This window comes from Hemicordylus capensis, chromosome 4, assembly GCF_027244095.1.
Source record: "Hemicordylus capensis ecotype Gifberg chromosome 4, rHemCap1.1.pri, whole genome shotgun sequence".
NCBI lineage: Eukaryota > Metazoa > Chordata > Lepidosauria > Squamata > Cordylidae > Hemicordylus > Hemicordylus capensis.
The window spans coordinates 95,912,424-95,931,735 of NC_069660.1; the positions used below are offsets into that span (position 1 = coordinate 95,912,424).

General features: G+C 43.0%; 1 protein-coding gene across 1 annotated transcript; it reads right to left on the bottom strand.

Moving 5' to 3' along the window:
• Positions 1-2,796: 2,796 nt before the first annotated feature.
• Positions 2,797-19,311, bottom strand: TMEM59 (transmembrane protein 59). The gene is made up of 8 exons (XM_053244768.1): positions 19,008-19,311; positions 17,347-17,452; positions 13,585-13,682; positions 13,114-13,266; positions 12,774-12,855; positions 11,824-11,905; positions 9,115-9,223; positions 2,797-6,158 (listed from the first exon to the last, which is right to left on the bottom strand). Exons 1-8 carry the CDS (start codon positions 19,203-19,205, stop codon positions 6,006-6,008), a joined length of 981 nt encoding a protein of 326 aa, XP_053100743.1. The 5' UTR covers positions 19,206-19,311; the 3' UTR covers positions 2,797-6,005.
• Position 19,312: the final 1 nt, after the last annotated feature.

Below are 19,312 nucleotides of genomic sequence, written 5' to 3' on the forward strand. Positions count from 1 at the left end.
CCGATTTGGAAGTGTTCCACTTCAACTGATCTTGCAAAGCCATTTTAAGTGATCTAAAGTCAATTCACTATAAATCTTCTCTTTAGACATGTTGATTCAAGTGTGCACTTCCTCAGCATGTTTGAGCATATTCTCACATAATTTATCCATGTGCTTTTCTTCTTGGTTAGTTAAACGGAGAATTCCCTCACAACTGCAAGAGTAGATTAAAACAACAATGTCAGCATCTAAGTTAAAGAAAATTGGAAGAATTTATCACTTTAACCACTCTCCCAATTCGGTGAATAAAAATGTTATTTTTCTTTTTTAATCTATCTATAGTTCAATTTGTATACCACCTTTCATAAGGCATCCCAAGGCAGCTTACAAAAAGTTAAAATATACAATATATCCAATTTAAATGGATATACAATCCATTTTTTTTTAAATCACATTTAAAACCTTAAAATAAGTTAAACAGTAAAAACCATAACACACCCAAATTAACAACCACAAAAAAGACAAACAGAAGCAGCAGAGCTGAGAGACCTGGAAGCTTTTCACACAGGGCTTTTGAAGCCCTTTAACTCACATCTCCTCCAGAATGGGTGGGGTGCATTCACATATCAGCTAGATTTACCCCAAAGTCCTTGAGAGTTGTTGGGGAGCAGTTCACACACAATTCGGGCTTTTCACTGTGCATTAGAGTATTTATATCTGGGGTAAAAAATCCACTATTTGTGTTGGTTTTGGGGTCAACGGGTTTGCAGTAAAGCCTCCCCGTAAACCTGCGGTAAAACCTGCTGTGCGTAAAAGCCCCTGGCAGCCCCTAAGGGTAAAATCCTGAACAAATAAAAAGGTCTTTAGTTGTACTTTTAAAGCAGTCACAAATGTCAAAGTGTGGACCATTCACTGGGAGAGCATTCCAGAGCCTGGGGGCAACAACAGAGAAGGCCCTGTCCTGCGTGCATGACAATTTAGCCTCTCTCAGTGTTGGCACACAGAGCAAAGGCTCCTTTGATAACCTTGTTGGGTGGGCTGAAACCCTTGGGATCAGGTAGTCTTTCAGATATACAGGGGCCAAACTGTTAAGGGCTTTACAAGGTAACAAGCACCTTGAATTGGATCCAGAAACAAATTGGCAGCCAGTGCAGATCCTTCAAAGTAGATGTAATATGCTCCAAGCAAACAGTTCCAGAGAGAACGTGGGAGCTGCATTTTGCCCCAACTGAAATTTCTGAATATTCTTTAAAGGCAGCCCCACGTGGAGCATATTGCAGTAATCCAGCTGCAACATGACTAAGGCATGGTTAACCATGGCCAGATCTGCCTTCTCGAGAAAAGGATGCAGCTGGCACACTAGCCAAAGATGTACAAAGGCACCCCTGGCCACCGCCTCCACCTGAGCATCCAAAATCAGAGCCAGGTCTTGCAACATCCCCTAGCTGTGCACCTGCTCTTTCAAGGGGCGCACAACCCCATCCAGAGCTGGTTGAATCACACTATCCCGACTGGCTTTTCCACTGATCAGCAGCACCGCTGTCTTGTTTGGCTTTAGCCTCAGCTCGTTAGCCAACATCCAGCTCATCTCTACCTCTGGCCCCCGTTCAGTACATTAACTGTTTCCCTAGGTTCTGATGTCAGGGAAACAGTAGAGCTGGGTGTCATCTGCATATTGATGACACTTCAGTCCAGACCTCCTGATCACCTCTCCCAGTGGTTTTATGTAGATGTTAAACAGCATGGGGGACAATACGGAGCCTTGCATGAGGACAGAGGCTAAGTCGAGCAGAACTCTCCTACCACCACCTTCTGGAACCTCTTCCCAGGAAAGTACCTGAACCACTCCAAGGCACCAGCCTGATCCCTATACCTGAGAGATGGTCCAGGATACCATGGCTGATGGTATCAAATGCCACAGAGAGGTCCAGCAGAACCAACAGGGACACACTCCCCGTTTAGTTCCCAGCATAGGTCATCCATCAGAACCACCAAGGCATGCTGTTTATGCCTTATTAATAACTAACTTGTCTTGCAGGGATGCAGAAAGGCTGAAGTGGGCCCTGGGTTAAGAAGTGAAGATGGCCCCCCTGCCTTCTTCTTCCCCTGCCCCCATATCTTTGCTGCAGAATATGTGGACACAGTGGAAAATAAAACCAAACCTTCTCAGCATTCTCCACCCCCCTCTCACTCCTATGCAAATATTATACACTTTGATCAGGAACCAGCAGCTTGTCAATGAGTCAGAGAAGCATGAGAGGAAAGCAAAGAGTGGGCTGTTTCGTAGCCAGTGGGCCCCCCTCCCTCAGGGGACCAGGGACATTTGTCACCCCCACCTGATGTTCAATTATAGCTAGCCCCTTACTGTCCTGTAGTGTTGTCATTAAAAATCACTCCGGAAAACATATCTTTTGACTCAAGACGCTGAAAAATTGAGGAATTAATTTGTGATGTGGCATGACTCAGCTATTCCAAGGGGAAAACATGTGCTAAGCTCCTGTAAGATCAATACATGAACTTACTTAATTCTGGCTGATAATGCAAGTAAAGTTACCACAGGTTCTAGAAGGGGACAGCTAGCTTGCAGGCTAACACTAGTAAGCCATGCCAACTCATTTTGTCATGGCCACACAACACTGTTAACAGGTCTGCATGGAAGTGTGGTAGTTTGCCATCCTCTGTGACTATGCTTTGCTCACAGTGGGGGCAATTATCTTCAAATGGGTGCAGGCCAGCTATATTACCCTTAAAGTAGTTCAGGAAAGTTGGCTGTGGCATGGACACATTGGAAAGAACAAAAAAGAGTAGACACGTGCCTTGAACACAGAGTTGCTTTACTGAGGGGTAATAGGTGTACAGAAAGTGAAAAGTGGGTGGTTAATCCTAAAGCATGTTCACCAGATTATAGCAACGGACAGGGGACAGAGGTGGGAGGGTAAGAGAAAGAGGAAAAACATTTTTCATAGCTAACTGTTCTAGCTGGGGTCCTTCTTTCCATTGGCTCAAGCAAGAGGCAAGCAATGAGGTGCACATGGGCAGCACAGGGTGCAGAGTCTGATGGCAGTGTGCATGTTGATAAGATCATGCTCTGAAAGAGATCGATGCCTTCTTTGGTGGGGGTGGGGTTATAGGCAAACACAAAAACAAAAAACACAAAACCCTGAGGCATGATAGAGGAGTTTCCGTAGAAGAGACTAAGTTATTTCTTTAGGAAACTTCTAATAATTTGGCATTCTTGCTCCAAATAAGGTGTGAATATAGAGTATTGATTAGGTTATTTATGTTTGCAGTGTTTCCCCCGTGTGCTCCTTAAACAAAGAAATGTGGTTTTTTTAAAAGATCCTTGAAAGCTACCACCTAAATAGAGATGAGAAGAGGGAGCATATCACACTTTTGGGCATCACTCACCCAATTTCAATAACAGCAGGGAGGAAGTGAGGTGAGAAGTTTGCCTTAGCCTTAAGACTTATTAGTGTATATGGGAGGAAGAGATTTTTGCATGCCTTTTACTTTTGTCTCTTTTATCCTTCTAATTTGGCCTGCCCAGAATCTCTCTGTATATGTCTTGGACACATCTCAAGATTCAGCAGAGCTATGGCTAAATCTGAAGAATCTCAGGAACTTTGAATAAAAACTTTAGAGATGTACCTTTTTTCAGATACAGACACAAAAACTAACAAAGAAGAAAGTCTACCTTTTTAATTCTACAACAGAGCAATATATTGACAGAGCCAGAAAAATAGTTTAAAGACTTAACTGTAGCTTAAAACAAATCTGAAATTTTATATGTCTATATAGTTGAAACATTTCTGCCTTGTATCATTGTGGGATACTTAAAAGCCAAGGTCAAGGGCAGATATTTCTCAAAATATACCCCCCCCCCAATAGTTCTATGTAACAGTGTTCCACTTCATTTATACAGTAGAATCTCTTATACAGGTACAAACACTTTGGTGCTATCATCTGAACACTGGTGCTATCATCTTATACCCCTCCATACTTGGTATTCAATTGTTGGTCTAGAGCACAGCAAAGGAGGACTTTGGAGTTGTTTCCAAGTGCATCCACAACTGAATTTGTTATCTAGTTATGCTTAAGAATGGATGTTAATGTCTCTCATTAAAGAAAGTTGCATACAAATGAAATCTTAATACTGTAAAAGCCTGACTAGTTTTCAGCCATGGATTTATTGCAGAATATTAAATAGTTTTTTGCTCAAGTTTGTCACAGGAATAAAAAAGTGTCTAGTAATATCAGGCACTGGCAATACCTTGAGTTTCCACAGTTTCACTTGTTAGGATAATATGATATACCATCAGAATTTCAGTCCGTTTGATCCTTCCTGTTTTTTAGCTTGGGATTTTCACAAATACAGGCAGATACATCATTAGACTTCAAATATAACTTATAATTTAGAACAACTACAGTTGAAGTAATCACTGAATTGTTTGATAGTCTTTAATTACTGCAAATTGAAAACCAAGGCAACTGACGTCATGAAATCTATTCTATATAACACATGCTGCATGAGTTGCTTTAAACTAATTCACAGGTTAATCAGTGTTGACTATTTTTTCCTATAAGAAATAGGATGTCTCAAACTTTAGAAAATTATGGACTAGATAAAAGAATATCAAAGTTTATTTAGATTGCCTTTGCAAGTTAAAATATTAGGCTGTTGTAATTCAATCAATGCAGATTTCATTTTATGTAGAAAACCCCATTACCCCAAACACAAAATTATCAGAATTGGTCTCTATATCATACATATTTGGAGATGCTCAAAATAAGGTGAAACTAATAGAAAACTGCATTCTGATGCTATTGGCTTGCACACAGTGTCACTTTACCATGGGATTGCAGTAGTTTGCCTCTTAGCTTCATAAAAACGAACATTTTAGTAGGCTGAATTAAGATGTTCAGAATTTTCCAAAATATTTTTACCCATTAGCAAAGAGCAACCAACAGTTTTAGGAGCACTTGTGTATAACACTGAACACAAATCTCAAACACATTCAGAACTATATTTAAAACATAAATCAAAGTTACAGGAACTTGGAATTAGCTTTGGAAAATATCGATTGATAGAGTTGTGTTAGAGAACACAATTGTTTCCACATAAGTCTCAGCCTAATGTGGTATTCTAGTTAATTCATCAGGCTTTAGAAATATAGCCGTTTCATGGAGGGTCAGTGTAGATGGTGTTAAACATACAAGAATAATTGTGGTCAATTAAATGCTCGAATAAGAAGCTGGTCAATGTTCTATTTGCCTATAATTTTGCTTTTGGTGTGTGTGTGTGTGTGTGTGTGTGTGTGTGTGTGTGTGTGTGTGTGTGTGCAGTCTTCTAAAAATGGAGTCACCATGCTGAGACAACAAGCATAGCAAACATAAAACATGGCAAAGATTGTAACAAAAAATACAACTCAATTTTAAATAGCTATTTCAAGAGTGTATTTGTTTCAAAGGAACACAATACAGAAATGATGCCCCTATATGGAGGACTTTTATTAAAGTTTTATTTTTTATCTACATGCCTTCAGTGCCAGAAATTGGCCAGAAGTGTAGAAATGTAAAGAATAATATATTCTTTTTGTGGAAAAAGGACTATTCCAGGCACTAAGGTTTGTGAAAGCAGCAATACATATTATTTTCATTTACCCACAGATGAAGACAACTTAAAGGTAACTCTGACCACTGAACATTTCTTACACTTTTTGAAAATGATTCCAAATATACATTCTGAAGTACAGACAAATGTTCAGAATATGCACATGTACAGACAATACTTACGTTCTGGTAAGCAAAAAAATGCAGATAAGTGTAATGCACTACAAACCCCATGTGTCCAGTATTTCATTTTGTCCCTAGAAGAGAGATTGAATCCCATGACAGTACAATCTTCATTGATTCTGTAACTTTATTCGCATCTTATACAGACCACCCCGCACCCCAAAAGCCCGAAAAGTCACCAGAGTTGACAGAAGTCTTAGAATTAGACTGATGAATTCACGTCAAAAAGCCGTTTATATTGCCGACTGAATCAGGTTAACTTTTGTAGGTAGAGGTCCTGCTTCTTGTTCATCAGCCTTGCATTTAACCACCACGAGAGCAGACGCTGGATACCGGCTCAGTTTTTGTTCATTCATGTACTCCAAGTCTCCATAAATACTCAGCTTCTAGAATAATTAAAAAAAAACCTGATACAGTTTACCTATTTCAGACATGATCTTTTACTCCTATATGTTTTAAGATGCATGGATACTTCAGCAGGAATACAAGCATTTAATTTCTGGATCAGAAATGAACAAGTGTCTGTCCATGTATACCCCGAGGAAGTTGGTTGGCTATACAAAACTTTAGGGAATAAAACTGCCATGTGTGTTTGAGACACTGGTACATATATTTCAAGCACAGTTCAAGTGTGCATCAGTAGGAAGTAACCGTGGAAGAGTTCAAATACATTATAATAAAGACTTTGGACAAGACATTCAAAGGAAGTTTACCGACTTAACTAAAAACCGCAGCTTTTTAAGCAGCAGTAAGCAGTGTTCCAAACTACTGTGATGCTAGATTCTGGTCTAATCTAGCAAGACAATTTTTGTGTTACATAACAGAGGTGCAGGCAGCTTCATGCCTTTTGCTTCTGAGAAGTTACTTTATCCTAACTAACATCCAGACTAACAACATGTGCATGTACATGTGCAGGGACAGTTTTTGGCAATCCTCCCATTCTCAGGGATATATTTTGGGGGGACCACAGAGGGCAGAAATCACTCCTCCCTCATTGTGTGTGTAGAACTTTCTTCTGTGCATATATCAGTCTAGAAGTTAGCCACTATGTTTTTTGCATACCTGCCTATCTTAACTTTATGGTGAATTGTGGCAGTTTAAACAGTAACTGTACAAAGCCGCAATGCCCATAAAATATAGAGGATACCTCCGCCCTATTCAGACATTATGTTGTACAGGTACCCCTCACCTACCGCGGATTTGGCAACCAAGGTTTTAAACATAGGTGGATGGGATTTTGTAGCCGGTCACTCCTACCATGACCTGAGCATGCATGAGTTATCATGTGATTTGGGTAGTGAGAAGTGTGAAAGGGGTGCTTTACCACAAAATGATTTCAGTTTGCACTACTAAAGGTGACCATCCCCCCGCCCCCAAATAAAGCAGTTGCTTTGCACTGTAAAGTAAAGTTGAGCCAGTCAGTGTCAACTCTGGGTGACCACAGAGCCATGTGGTTTTCCTTGGTAGTTCAAACAGCAATTGATCTTTATCTCATGGGGGAAGGAGCAGAGGGGGTGAAAATAGCTTTGCAAAGAAAGGACTGAGCAGTGAAAGGGTTAAAGTCAGAGAGTGTGGCTGGCAGAACTGGGAGGAGGGAATGTTGCCTGTCCCTTTAAGGTTCCTGCAGCACTGAGAGAGAGGCAGAGAAAAGCGAGAGTGGAAGAGCAAAGAAAGGGAGTAAGCAGATGGGAGGCAGAGCGGTGCCCAGCGGAGTCCACCGATGGCCACAGAGGAAGTCACTGGATCTGTATGAAAGGTGACAAAGAGCAAACCTTTTGAGTTTCTGGTCCATGGGCTGACCAGAGTGAGCGTGTAGGGATGTGCACGGTCCGGAGCAGTCCGGACCGGCACCGAAGGGGGGCCTTTCTTTAAGGGCGGGGAGGGCTTGCTTACCCCTCCCGCCTCTTTGCCCCCTCCAGCGCCCGTATTTAACAGACAAACGGGGCGCTGGAAACCAGCCGCCCCCGACGCCCCCCCCCCCGCGAGCAGATTTACCCTTCAAAACTGCCAATACCCCTGCCGTCGCCTGCCAGCCCTCCCTCCCTCCCAGCTGCCCGCCCGCCCGAGGACTCACCCAATGCTTTAGAAAAAACAAGAGGAGCTACCGGACGGAGCTCCTCTCGTTACGAAGGCCTGCTGCATACTGAAGGTGCTTTGCGCGCGCGCATGCGCGCACCGCAAAGCACGCCAATCGCCGGAGGCCCGGTCTACCCGCCGGGAAAAGGCCGGGTAGACCGGGCCTCCGATCGCGGGAGGCCCGGTCTACCCGGCCTTTTCCCGGCGGGTAGACCGGGCCTCCGGCGATCGGCGTGCTTTGCGGTGCGCGCATGCGCGCGCGCAAAGCACCTTCAGTATGCAGCAGGCCTTCGTAACGAGAGGAGCTCCGTCCGGTAGCTCCTCTTGTTTTTTCTAAAGCATTGGGTGAGTCCTCGGGCGGGCGGGCAGCTGGGAGGGAGGGCTGGCGGGCGACGGCAGGGGTATTGGCAGTTTTGAAGGGTAAATCTGCTCGCGGCGGGGGGGGCGGGGGGGGGCTGGTTTCCAGCGCCCCGTTTGTCTGTTAAATACGGGCGCTGGAGGGGGCAAAGAGGCGGGAGGGGTAAGCAAGCCCTCCCCGCCCTTAAAGCAATACCCCCCACCCGGACCCGGACCAGCAAGAGCCGAACCGGTCCGGCAGTTCGGCCATTCTTTAGAATGGCCGCCGGACCGGTTCGGACTCACCCCTATAGAGCGTGCTTGCAGGGAAAAGATGGTCCTTTGTTGCTTTTCTTGGACCAGGACAGAGCGTGAGTGGGTTTTTAGTGCTTTTCAACTTGTTTCCCCTTATTATGGAGGTGCTTTTGCAACCACGGTTCCCCTAACCCTCTCATTCCAATTGATTTCTATGGCTCGCCAACTGTGGGGTTTTGAGAAAAAGCCATGCTCGCAGTTGGCGAGGGAGGACTGTACCTGCATTCAGATGTCTGTACACTCATACATGATTTTGTGAATGACTGTACCTAGGTTCATTTAAAAAGTGAACCTAGGTACAGGCCCCTTGAAATGACAGGAACAGATAGGAAATGAACTGCCGTATCTGCGTTCAACACAAATACATGAATAACTGCCCTTCTGTACAGATCTGTACCCATATACAGATGTACACAAATTGCATTGAGTATTGAATACGTCTTCCCAGACAAACACCAAGATGCCTGCTCACAATCCTGTGCTGTCATTTATCACATATACATCTCTCCTGCCAAAAGTTTTCCGAACTCTTTCATTCTTCCCCCAAATATCTCTAGAATTCCAGATAACATTGTTCATGTGGCACGATGCTAGATGATGTAGGATTATAATTACCTCAGGTGGAACATATTGCTCCACAGCAGTAGAAACTGTGGCACAACAAATCCAAAGCAATACCAGCACAGAGAGGACAAGTGTAGTAGTTAATATCCAGCCAGAATTTCTGAAATGGAAAAAACCCCACAAACCAAGATATGCATGAAGACAAGCATACTGAAGCATAATTTTCAAGCATTAAGCATATTGAAATTGTATTCTTCACTTCCTCTACCACAATTCTCATTATTTCTTTGTCAAACTTATTTCTACCCATGCAATCCAAGTTAGACATCATTAAATGCCACTTCTATCATCTATCTTAAGCTGCCTCTGGATGATGAGAAGCCACTCATTCTGAGATCTAAGATCCTAGCAGTTAAGCGGCTATTGCCTCCATTATATCATATTGCTATACTATACCTTAAGTCAAGAAGTATTTAATTGTGAACAACAAATACTAGAAGCCATAGAACAAACAGAATCAAATAATTTATCAATAGACATAAAGATGCCTCAAGGACCTGGCAGATTAACTGAATCCTGAGTTTTTTCCTAAAAACTAGGAGGGAGGAAAAGTATGACCTTAAAGTGAGAGGGAGTTCCACAGTCAGGGGCCACAACTGAGAAGGATCTGTCTGTCCCATGTTCAGATCAAATGTGCATTAAGAAAACTGGCCCATGGAGCAGAGTCTCTCCAATAGATCTTAATGGGGGGCAGGGCAGAAACACATGGGAATAGATAGTCTTTAGCACATCCAGGGCCCAAACTGTAAAGGGCTTTAAAAAGATAATGAACAGCACCTTGAATTGGATATAAAAATTGATGGGAAGCCAATGTAACTTGAATAAGATAGAAGTAATATGTTCCAATCAAGAGGCTTCCATCAGCAGCCTGATCACATTTTGCAACATGGTTTCTGAATGCTTTTCAAGAGTAGCCTTGGTTGTCAAACTCATGTATACACATTCAATATGGTCAGACACCTTGACAGAGATGACAGCAATCCTGGCAAGGGAGATGTTATTCTTATATACCACTGCTACTCCATCACCCTGCCCACATCCTTTCACCTGCTCTTCAACAGAATACCCTGGAGGAAGAAGCTGGGACCAAACTGGGTCACCAGCCTTCCCCAAACAAATCTCTGTGATACATACCAGGTTGGCCCCTTCATCCATAATCAGATAATGGATGAGTTCTGATTTATTCTGGACTGACCTGGCATTGTGGTAAAAGGAGCAAGGTGAGGCTCTGTGGGTAGTAGGCACTGCTCTGCAAGGTCAAAGAGCTGGCTGGATAGCCGAAACGGGAAACAGCTGTTACATTTCTGATTTCCCTTCCCCTGTTGGGGGTGCTGACCTGCCAGTCTTACTTCTGTTCCCCACCACTACTTGCAAAGCTGCCCCACAGTCAAATGGACACCCCCACCCCGTGTCTCCCCATCTCCAGACAAGCCCAGACACATTATAGACTAACTTCACCCAAGACTCAACAACAGAAGCTCTCTGAAAAGCAGCTTTAGCTTCCAACACAGCCATACAAGAATATACTCTACCCCAGGCCTCAGTCCCACACTTGAGGCCCAGCAAGGGGCTATCCCCCTTTGGCAGCTGGCTATGGCAGCCGCACCTTCAACCGTGGTGTCCTTCTTTATAAGCCCCAGAAACCCAGAGTCTCTCTTATCATGAGAGACTACAAGACAGGGCCTATGTAATTAATGCCCACAGGTGTAGATTATTAGTCCGGAAAGGAAGGCCACAACGCTAACCAAGGCAGCAAACCAAAAGCTGAGCAAAGCTGGTCTTCTGGCTGTCTAGTCCGGAGCAGGGGGTGTGAGAGGCTGCAATAAATCTCCCAGTCCAGGCTGGGGGAGATGAGTTAGCAAAGTCCAAGCCTCTTCCCCTCCCGCACCAGTCCTCTGTCTGGGCACCAACTCCCAGGTGCCAACTCATCACGACACTTGAGCCAGGTGATAGGCATGGCCAGGAGGAAGAGTGAGTGAGGAAGAGTGAGTGAGGTGTGGGTAAACAAGGTGATGAATCCAAGTGGTGAATCTGTCCCTCCATGAAAAGAGGGCATTGCTGAGAGTGAACTAGTCTGTTCACGCCCCCACCCCAAAGGAGCAGAGGGCAGTCTGGCTAATAAATTTCTGGCTTGCCTTCTACAGCCAATGAAAGTGTAAAAGCTTGACACAGAGTTGTGACCAAGGCATAAGTGATAGTGACCAGGGAGGGCTGCAGCTGGCACTTCAGTCTATGCTGGATAAAGTGATCTAGGCCTCTGCTGCCACCAGAATATTCAAGAGCAAGGCAGTGTCCAAGAACACCCCCAGACTGCACACGTGCTTCTTTTTTCATATCCAGAATCAACCCACACCATTCTATGGGAACCAAAAGCTTTGCTCAAACTTGGAATTCTCTTGCAGAAAGCACTAGACACCACCACATTATAATGACACAACAGTTTGGGCTTGAAAATAATGTTCTGGTGTTGTAAAACAGATGTTGTCAGAAGAGGAAGTGGGCTGAATATTATGGTTCATTCCTCTTTTCTTGAAGAAATGGCAATTAGATGCAAAACAGGAGGATAGTTTTAATGGCAGTTTTGTGGAGACTTGCTAAACACAGGATAGAGAAATCCTATAGTGCTCACTACCTGAACTATATGTGATATAATGCATCTCTCCCTTAAAGTTATTACTTAATATTCTCAAATATACATACACTGAAATACATTTGAAGAAGCTGTCATTTTCATCCTCTTCAAAAAATCCTTTGTGCGTCGGTGAACCTCTTGGTTGTAGATCTATTGGGAAGTCATAGTGTTTCATTGAATCATAATAAGAGTCAAAGTGTACATGTAATATTCAAGTATACTGTCCTATGAAGATCCAGCAATGGATCGTCAGTTTCAGCAGCAGCCCTCACTGAACACCACAAATGGCTTTTTCCCACAATGGAAAATTTAAAAGGTAGCTTCCAGTTCAGCAAAAGGAATTCCTGGAGGGGAAAAGTGGATCTGATCCATTGATCTTTGAAAATACAATGCTCTACTAGATTGGAGTTACCAAGGAAACCTTAATAAGGATCTTTTAAACCATTTATTTCAGCTGCCATGGTTTCAATACCAGATATAAAGGCTGTAACTTCAAACTGATTCCAAACTTATTTATTTGTTATTTCGCTGTGTAAACTTCCGTGAGCCATTTTTGGAAGGGCGGTATAGAAATCAAATAAATAATAAACAATTAAAAAACACACACAAAAGCTTATGAAGTTTCTAGGGTCATCTAACTGTCCTACCAAAGGTGCACTAGGGGAAAAGCTAGATTAGCCAGAACACCGTACAAACAATTTTTAATCTTGGGTATCAACTGGTGCGTGGACATTGACAAGATACTCTTGCTGTTTGACAAAATAATTCTTATTAAAGTGTGCCGTCGAGTCAGTGTCAACTCCTGGCGACTACAGAGCCCTGTGGTTGTCTTTGGTAGAATACAGGAGGGGTTTACCGCTGTCATCTCCCGCGCAGTATGAGATGATGCCTTTCAGCATCTTCCTATAGCGCTGCCCCCCGATATAGGTGTTTCCTATTTGTATGCAAATAATAAAGCATTCTCCATACGTCATAATTAGTTGCACTCGGTTCTCTAAAGTTCCCTCAGATAACTTACAAGATTCTTTGTTAAGTGACGATTCTTTTAAATCCATAGCTTCCTGCTCAGGACTCTGAACATACTGCACTTCTGGCTTTGACTGTAATTACAATAGACATCTTCAAATCAGTGTAAAGGATGTACACAATCCTAAGAACACCATATACAGAATGCCAAAACTAATTTTACATAGTATACCTTACAACTTATAAGAATGCTGAATAACACATTCAATAGGAAGGCACATTAGTTTATCTCTGGCAGACAGTTCCTTGATTTATAATTAATAACCAACTAAAAGTGCACCCCCTTCTCCTAGCCCCTTTAAACTCTGTCAAGAGAAGAGGCTAGCAAGTACCTGGAATATAACTATTTTGCCATCGTCAGCTTGAAGATAGAAAGTCCATGATGCGGTTATGAAGCTGTGGGCTGTGTCCATCATATCACTCCAGAATGATCTCACAAGTGTAAGGGGGAAGAGAAGGTGAATTCTTGGCATTAAGGACATGAGCTGCAGATAGACAGATTGCTGGTTTTAAACTGCTTTGTACATATTAACATCAAAATAACATTATCAAACAAGTATTAGTTTGAGAATTTTAGTCTTCACAGTTTGCATTTAAAACAACTGAATAATGGGAGTGCAATCTATTGCTGCATTCATTTGTTCAGCTACTTATCTCGTTACTGCTTTCATTGTTTCCTTTAAAAAAGTATGTATCTTAAGTCTTTTATGCTGTGCCTGGTCTGGAACTGCCTGGCAAAAAGGAGTTTAGAAATGCATTAAATTAAATAAATCGTGGATTTGGCAAATAACCTAAATACTTACTTGCTCTTGCCTCAGTTCAGCATATGGCAACTGATTCTGGCATCCAAGATGGCAAGCATATTGTTCATCAGACCGAGAGGAATAAGCCTCGGAACATGCTGCAAACAAAAATGAGTTCTCTTAGTTCTAAAGGTCACACCTTCCAGGCCAGCAATTAAACCACACTTGAATGTGGGATACAAGATAACAGTCTGGCACATCTTGCTGCTACTGATAGACCTCACTTCCCCAAACCCATTACCCAACAATTCCAATGAGGAAAAAAGGGAGACAAAAAAAATTGGAAATAATGCATAGTGATGAGCTGAAAATAAGACTGTGTGCAAGAAATAAGAAGGAGAGCAGGACAGAAACAAGACAGGACAGAAACAAGAGGGGGAGCAGGATGAATACAGAAGAGTAGCCCAGATTTGTAGGGCCAGTGTCAGGAAAGCTAAAGCTCAGAATGCACCAAGGCTGGCAAGGGATGTTATGAACAAAGAGGATTTTCCAGTTATGTTTGGAAAAAAAGAAGGAAAATGCAGACCTGCTGCTCAGTAAGAATCGTGAAATGTTAACATGGAACAAAGGAAACTTGGATCTGCTCAACTCCTATTTTGTTTCCATCTGCTCCCAAAAAGGGAAGTATGTGTGATCTTGCAAAAGCAGTGTGAATGGAAAGAGGTCAGGATTGTAATTCAAAACCATTAAGGTGCTGTGGGAAACACCTATCAATAGACAGAGGCTGTGAGAGTATTTCAACAGCTGTTCTAAGAATACATCGACTTTCAAAAATCCTGGAGATGGACAAGATGTCACAAGATGAGAGGCAGGCTAATTCTCAATCTTTAAAAAAGGAGGATCTGAGAAATTACAGATCAGACATCAAAACCAGGAAGATTCTAGATGCTAGAATAGATTATGAAGTGGTCACTGGGCTGGTTCATATGTTATGCAGAGCCAAGATTAAACTTTGGCTTCGTGCAGTCTTCTTAAGATTTGGAAGTGTGTGCTCCTCTTGTTCTTGTCAGCCTTGGAAAAATTCTACTTCAAATTGTGGTTAGAGAGAAGCCAGGATTACTCATGATGTTTGAAGAGATGGATCCTAGCTTAATCTATCCAAAATTGCAAAATAATCTCGAATTTGAAATCAAGATTTGAAAAAGATTTCTAAATCACTATACAGAAGGAGTCAGAATACCACAGAACACGTTAGCTACTACAAGCTAGCCCATAACTTTCCCTTCATATCAGCAATTTCTACTGTGAATAAGTGCTGCTAACATCAGCTATGCTTCACTTTACTGTTAGCTTTTCTTCTCATATCTGGCTAATGGTGGGCATATAGATCTACACACATGTGGGGTTTTTTAGCGGTTGTAATGGGCATAGATGGAACTACTTAGCAATGTTGGAAGTGGAACCCCTGCTAACTGAGCAAGAGGCACCTTTTCAAAGTGGTGATAAACCACTTTGGGAACTTTTGTTGAAAAACGGTATATAAATATCCATCATATTATAAATATCAATCATAAATATCCATCAAACATCCATCATGTTGTTAATGTCATAGGAAGCTGCCATATACAGTGTCAGACTATTGCTCTATCTAGCCCAGTAGTGTCTGGATGGGGAGGTTTATAAATGTAATAAATAAATAAATAATAAAAAATACTCAGACTGGCAGCAGCTTCTCTGAGATTTCAGTCAGGAATCTCTCTCAGCCCTACCTTAGAGAAGCCAGGGAGGGTACTTGGAACCTTCTGCATGCAAGCATGCAGATGCTCTGCCCAGAGCAGCTCCATCCCCTGAGGGGAACAACTTACAGTGCTCACATATGTAGTCTCCAGAGGACTGCAGATCATTGGACAACTGCTATATCCCTTACAACAGGGGTGGGCAACCTTGACGCTCCAGCTGTTGTTCAACTACAACTCCCATCAACCCCAGCCACAATATGTAGCTGGGAATGATGGCAATTATAGTTCAGCAACAGCTGGAGTCAAAGTTGCCCACCAGCCATACTGAATACATTGACATATGGTTTACAAGATACACATTTGGATTACTTTGAAAGATATCCCTGCATTTCAAGCTCTAGCTCTATGCAGCATTAACAAACCACTGTGCACCAGTTTTCCCAAACTGAATCTTAAGTGCACACCGGTACCTGCCATGTCTGATGTTGGGGGGATGGGGAGAGCTTTTCTACACAACCAGCGGCTACAGAGATAATGGGAAAGACAGGAAGGTACATCTGGGAACTGTAGTTCCTCCCAATGCTCCCCTACTAGGGCGATAGACATGGCAGGTACTGTGTGGATGTAGCTGTGCTGGGAGAGCTTGCCTTCATGTGGTGACTGGCAGTGCTACACACTTGTCAGAACTGGACAATTTGAGACTCAGCCCTAGTCATTACCAACTTCAGTCTTAAGCATGACTTAGTTATAACTAACTTTATCTGGATCCTGCCCATTGTATTGCTGTGATAAGCAGCAAGTGTTCAGCACATTCTATATAGTTCTTCAGAAAATTACATCGTTTTATATTGTATGAGAAACAGTCGACTTGAACTGCTGATCCAACCGTACAAAGCTTTCATACAGTATTTAATTCCCAATTCAGTCTGTAAACAGTACCAACTCCATGACAGGTTCAGTCTTGTGAATGAGATGAAAGGTCATCTTTACAAAGCAGTTGGGGTAAACTGAACTTTAGGCAAAAGACACAATGTCAAGCACTCTTATCTACCAAAGCAAACATGTCAGAAAAGGTACAAGAAAAACCCTTTCTTTCTCAGAGCTGCAAATGACCTTTATGACTGGCAACATTCTATTTATAGATTGCATTTAGAATATACCCTGAAAAAAGTAGCACAGTACTTATTTTAAGGGATTATGTATGCACTTATAAAAGATACTATATAAAGGAACTTGTAAGATACAGTTAATCTACAGACTTCATTTCATGTCAGATAACTCCCTTCTTTGGGCTGTATCCTAAGGAGCGTGAGTTGAAGGAAGTTTATCCATATGAATTTCCTTGCTCTCCCCTCCGCACAGCAGCCCCCTGGAAATCCATTCCCAAGGATTAGGAGATCATCATCATTATTATTATTTTTACATTTATGTCCCGCTCTTCCTCCAAGGAGCCCAGAGCGGTGTACTACATACTTGAGTTTTCTCTTTCACAACAACCCTGTGAAGTAGGTTAGGCTGAGAGAGAAGTGACTGGCCCAGAGTCACCCAGCTAGTTTCATGGCTGAATGGAGATTTGAACTCGGGTCTCCCCGGTCCTAGTCCAGCACTCTAACCACTATACCACACTGGCTCTCAGATCACAAACAAGTGCCACAATACTTTGTTTCTGAAAAGTTCTCAGTCAAGAAGCTATAACAGTTTAGGGTTGCAAGCTACAATACAGCCCACACTCTTTAGGATACAGGCAAGCTATAAATAGATTAACTACTATTAAGATGTTTTAGAAGGATACTTTGTGGATATTGCATCCTGTATACTTCTTAAGGTTAATTTATCTGTTATAGAGTCCCCTGATGAAGGGACATAAATGGCCTAACACACAACAGACTTTTCAGCTGAATTGTCTGTGTTTTTGAACTTGTAATATGCCTATACTTGCACCTAGCACAGACCATTCATTGTACTCTTGAGAGTTTCCCTCTTGCTGAAACTTGCAACCAATTAACATCTCATTGTTGGCGTGGCTGTGGTAATTGCCACTGCTCCTTTACTATAACTTGAAAGAGATGTTAGATCATCTTACCAGAATCACATTCCAGTTTGGTCCGATTCAAGTCAATGCCATCATCCACAAACTGGCAAATCGAGAAGAGTCTGCAGCCCCGCTGACATGCATACAATTCTTCTTCCTGGTAAATACCAGTCAGTCAGAAATCACTTTTTTTTTTTTTAAACACAGTGTTCCACAGAAACACACACAAAGTAACTGCTAAAACCTTTTGCCTCATCATTATGTCACTCTGAATGTGAGACAGAACCCAGGTTTTTACAGTAAAGTATAACTTTATTTTAAAGCCTAAACTTGAAACATCTGATAGAAATATGAAACCAAATAACTGCAAAAGAAAGTGTTGGTACGCAACTGATTTTGGCACAAGCTGTTCATATATAAAACTAGGGATGTGCAGAACATTTTGACAGCAAAGCTGTTTCAAGCTCGAAACAGAACAGCCTTTAATAAAGGGCCTGTTTTGAACTCAGAGCAGAACAGCCCCTGTTTTGACTGAAATGTTTTGACATTTCAAGAGCCATTTTGGAGACCTATTTTCCTTGTTTATTGGTTTTCTGGCACTGGCTTCCAATTGCCTTGCTTTTTGGTTGCTTGTTATCATACAAATCAAGTGTTATCATGGGCAACTGTGCCTCCATTGGCTGGGGGAAGGGAACATAAAAGGAGTGATTTTCAAATTCAAAATGTATTCAAAGGGACTGGGAGGCAGAAAGAGCCCTTATACTGTGCCTCTCTTGAAGAAGCTGATACATTAGGAGAGGAGGAAGGTAGATTTTAGTTTGAGGTATTCTTTTCTCAGCACTGAATATGACATGCTTTGTTATTGCTGCTATAACTATCTGGTTTTGCTGGATCTCAGATTGTCAAAGACAGAACTTGGGTGCCTGCCTTCCTTGAGTTGTTTGTTTTGTTTATGAGATAGTGTTCTGGTGAAAAGTGGAGCTCCATATCTGGCTTTAAGACTAACTTGTCCTTCATTCACTGCTCTGGCCTGCTCTGCAATCTGCATTGCAAAATGTGGCACTTCCGGTATGACACTGACCGGGGCTGCAAGGAGGTACACTGTAGCCATGCACTAGCAATTTTGGGGAGAGCGTGAGAAATGTGTGTGTGTGGGGAAATAAGGGCACCCTCCTTGTCACTTAAAACTAGTTTCCTCCACCTTCCAGATGTACACAAACCAGTTCATGCACATCCCTATTGGCCACCGCATTCTGTACCAACTGCAGTTTCTGGACTACATACAGAGCCAGGTCTGGAGGTTACCAGTATATGTGCCTCCGTTCTGAGGTTGTGCATCTCAAGAAATGGATGCAGCTGGCATATCAGCCGAAGCAGATAGAAGGCACCTCTGACCACCTCCTCAACCTGGGACACCAGGGAGAGGTTCGGATCCACAAGCACCCCCAGACTGTGTCCCTGTTCCTTCCAGGGAGCGTGACCCCATCCAGAAAATATCCTCCCGAGTATAAGCCAGAGTTCACCAGGCCCCTGACAGTACCAGGGCTTGTCAGGAGTTGGCAACCTATCCTTTGTACTTGACAGAAGGTGGGAGTTGAGGGAGAGGAGGTGTCTTGGGGCCAACGTGCAGAGTGCGAGGACAGAGGCTGGGTAATTCCAGCAGCAGGTTGCCAGGACAACGCAGAGGCCAGGTCTTTCCTTTTCCTCATTACCTTGGGGTAAGTGTGGAGTGGGTAGGTGCTCTGGCAGGTCCGTTGACAGGGAACGGTACTGCCCAACGCCGGCTCAAACGCCTCCGGAAGAGAGTCAGGAGCAGGATCCGCGTCGGCCCAAGCCCCTTTGCCGCCCAGAGCGAGCATCAGCAGGAGGAGGGAGCTCAGCCCCGAGCGACCCCGCCGCGTCACCGCCATCTTGTCACCAATATCCGACTCAGACGGTGGCTGTTTGTTTTTGCTCACGGATCCCTCTCGCGCTTCCTGCTTCCGGCGCCCACCAAGAGGCCATAGTCCGTGGGAGG

Bases quoted from the DNA above. Each gene is read 5' to 3' on its own strand.
- TMEM59 (XM_053244768.1), bottom strand. From the start codon at position 19,205: ATGGCGGTGACGCGGCGGGGTCGCTCGGGGCTGAGCTCCCTCCTCCTG. The intron at 17,453-19,007 runs GTAATGAGGAAA...GGTATTTACCAG, and splicing joins CACTCCACACTTACCCCAAG to GAAGAAGAATTGTATGCATG. The intron at 11,906-12,773 runs GTAAGTTATCTG...ACTTCCCAATAG, and splicing joins GTCACTTAACAAAGAATCTT to ATCTACAACCAAGAGGTTCA.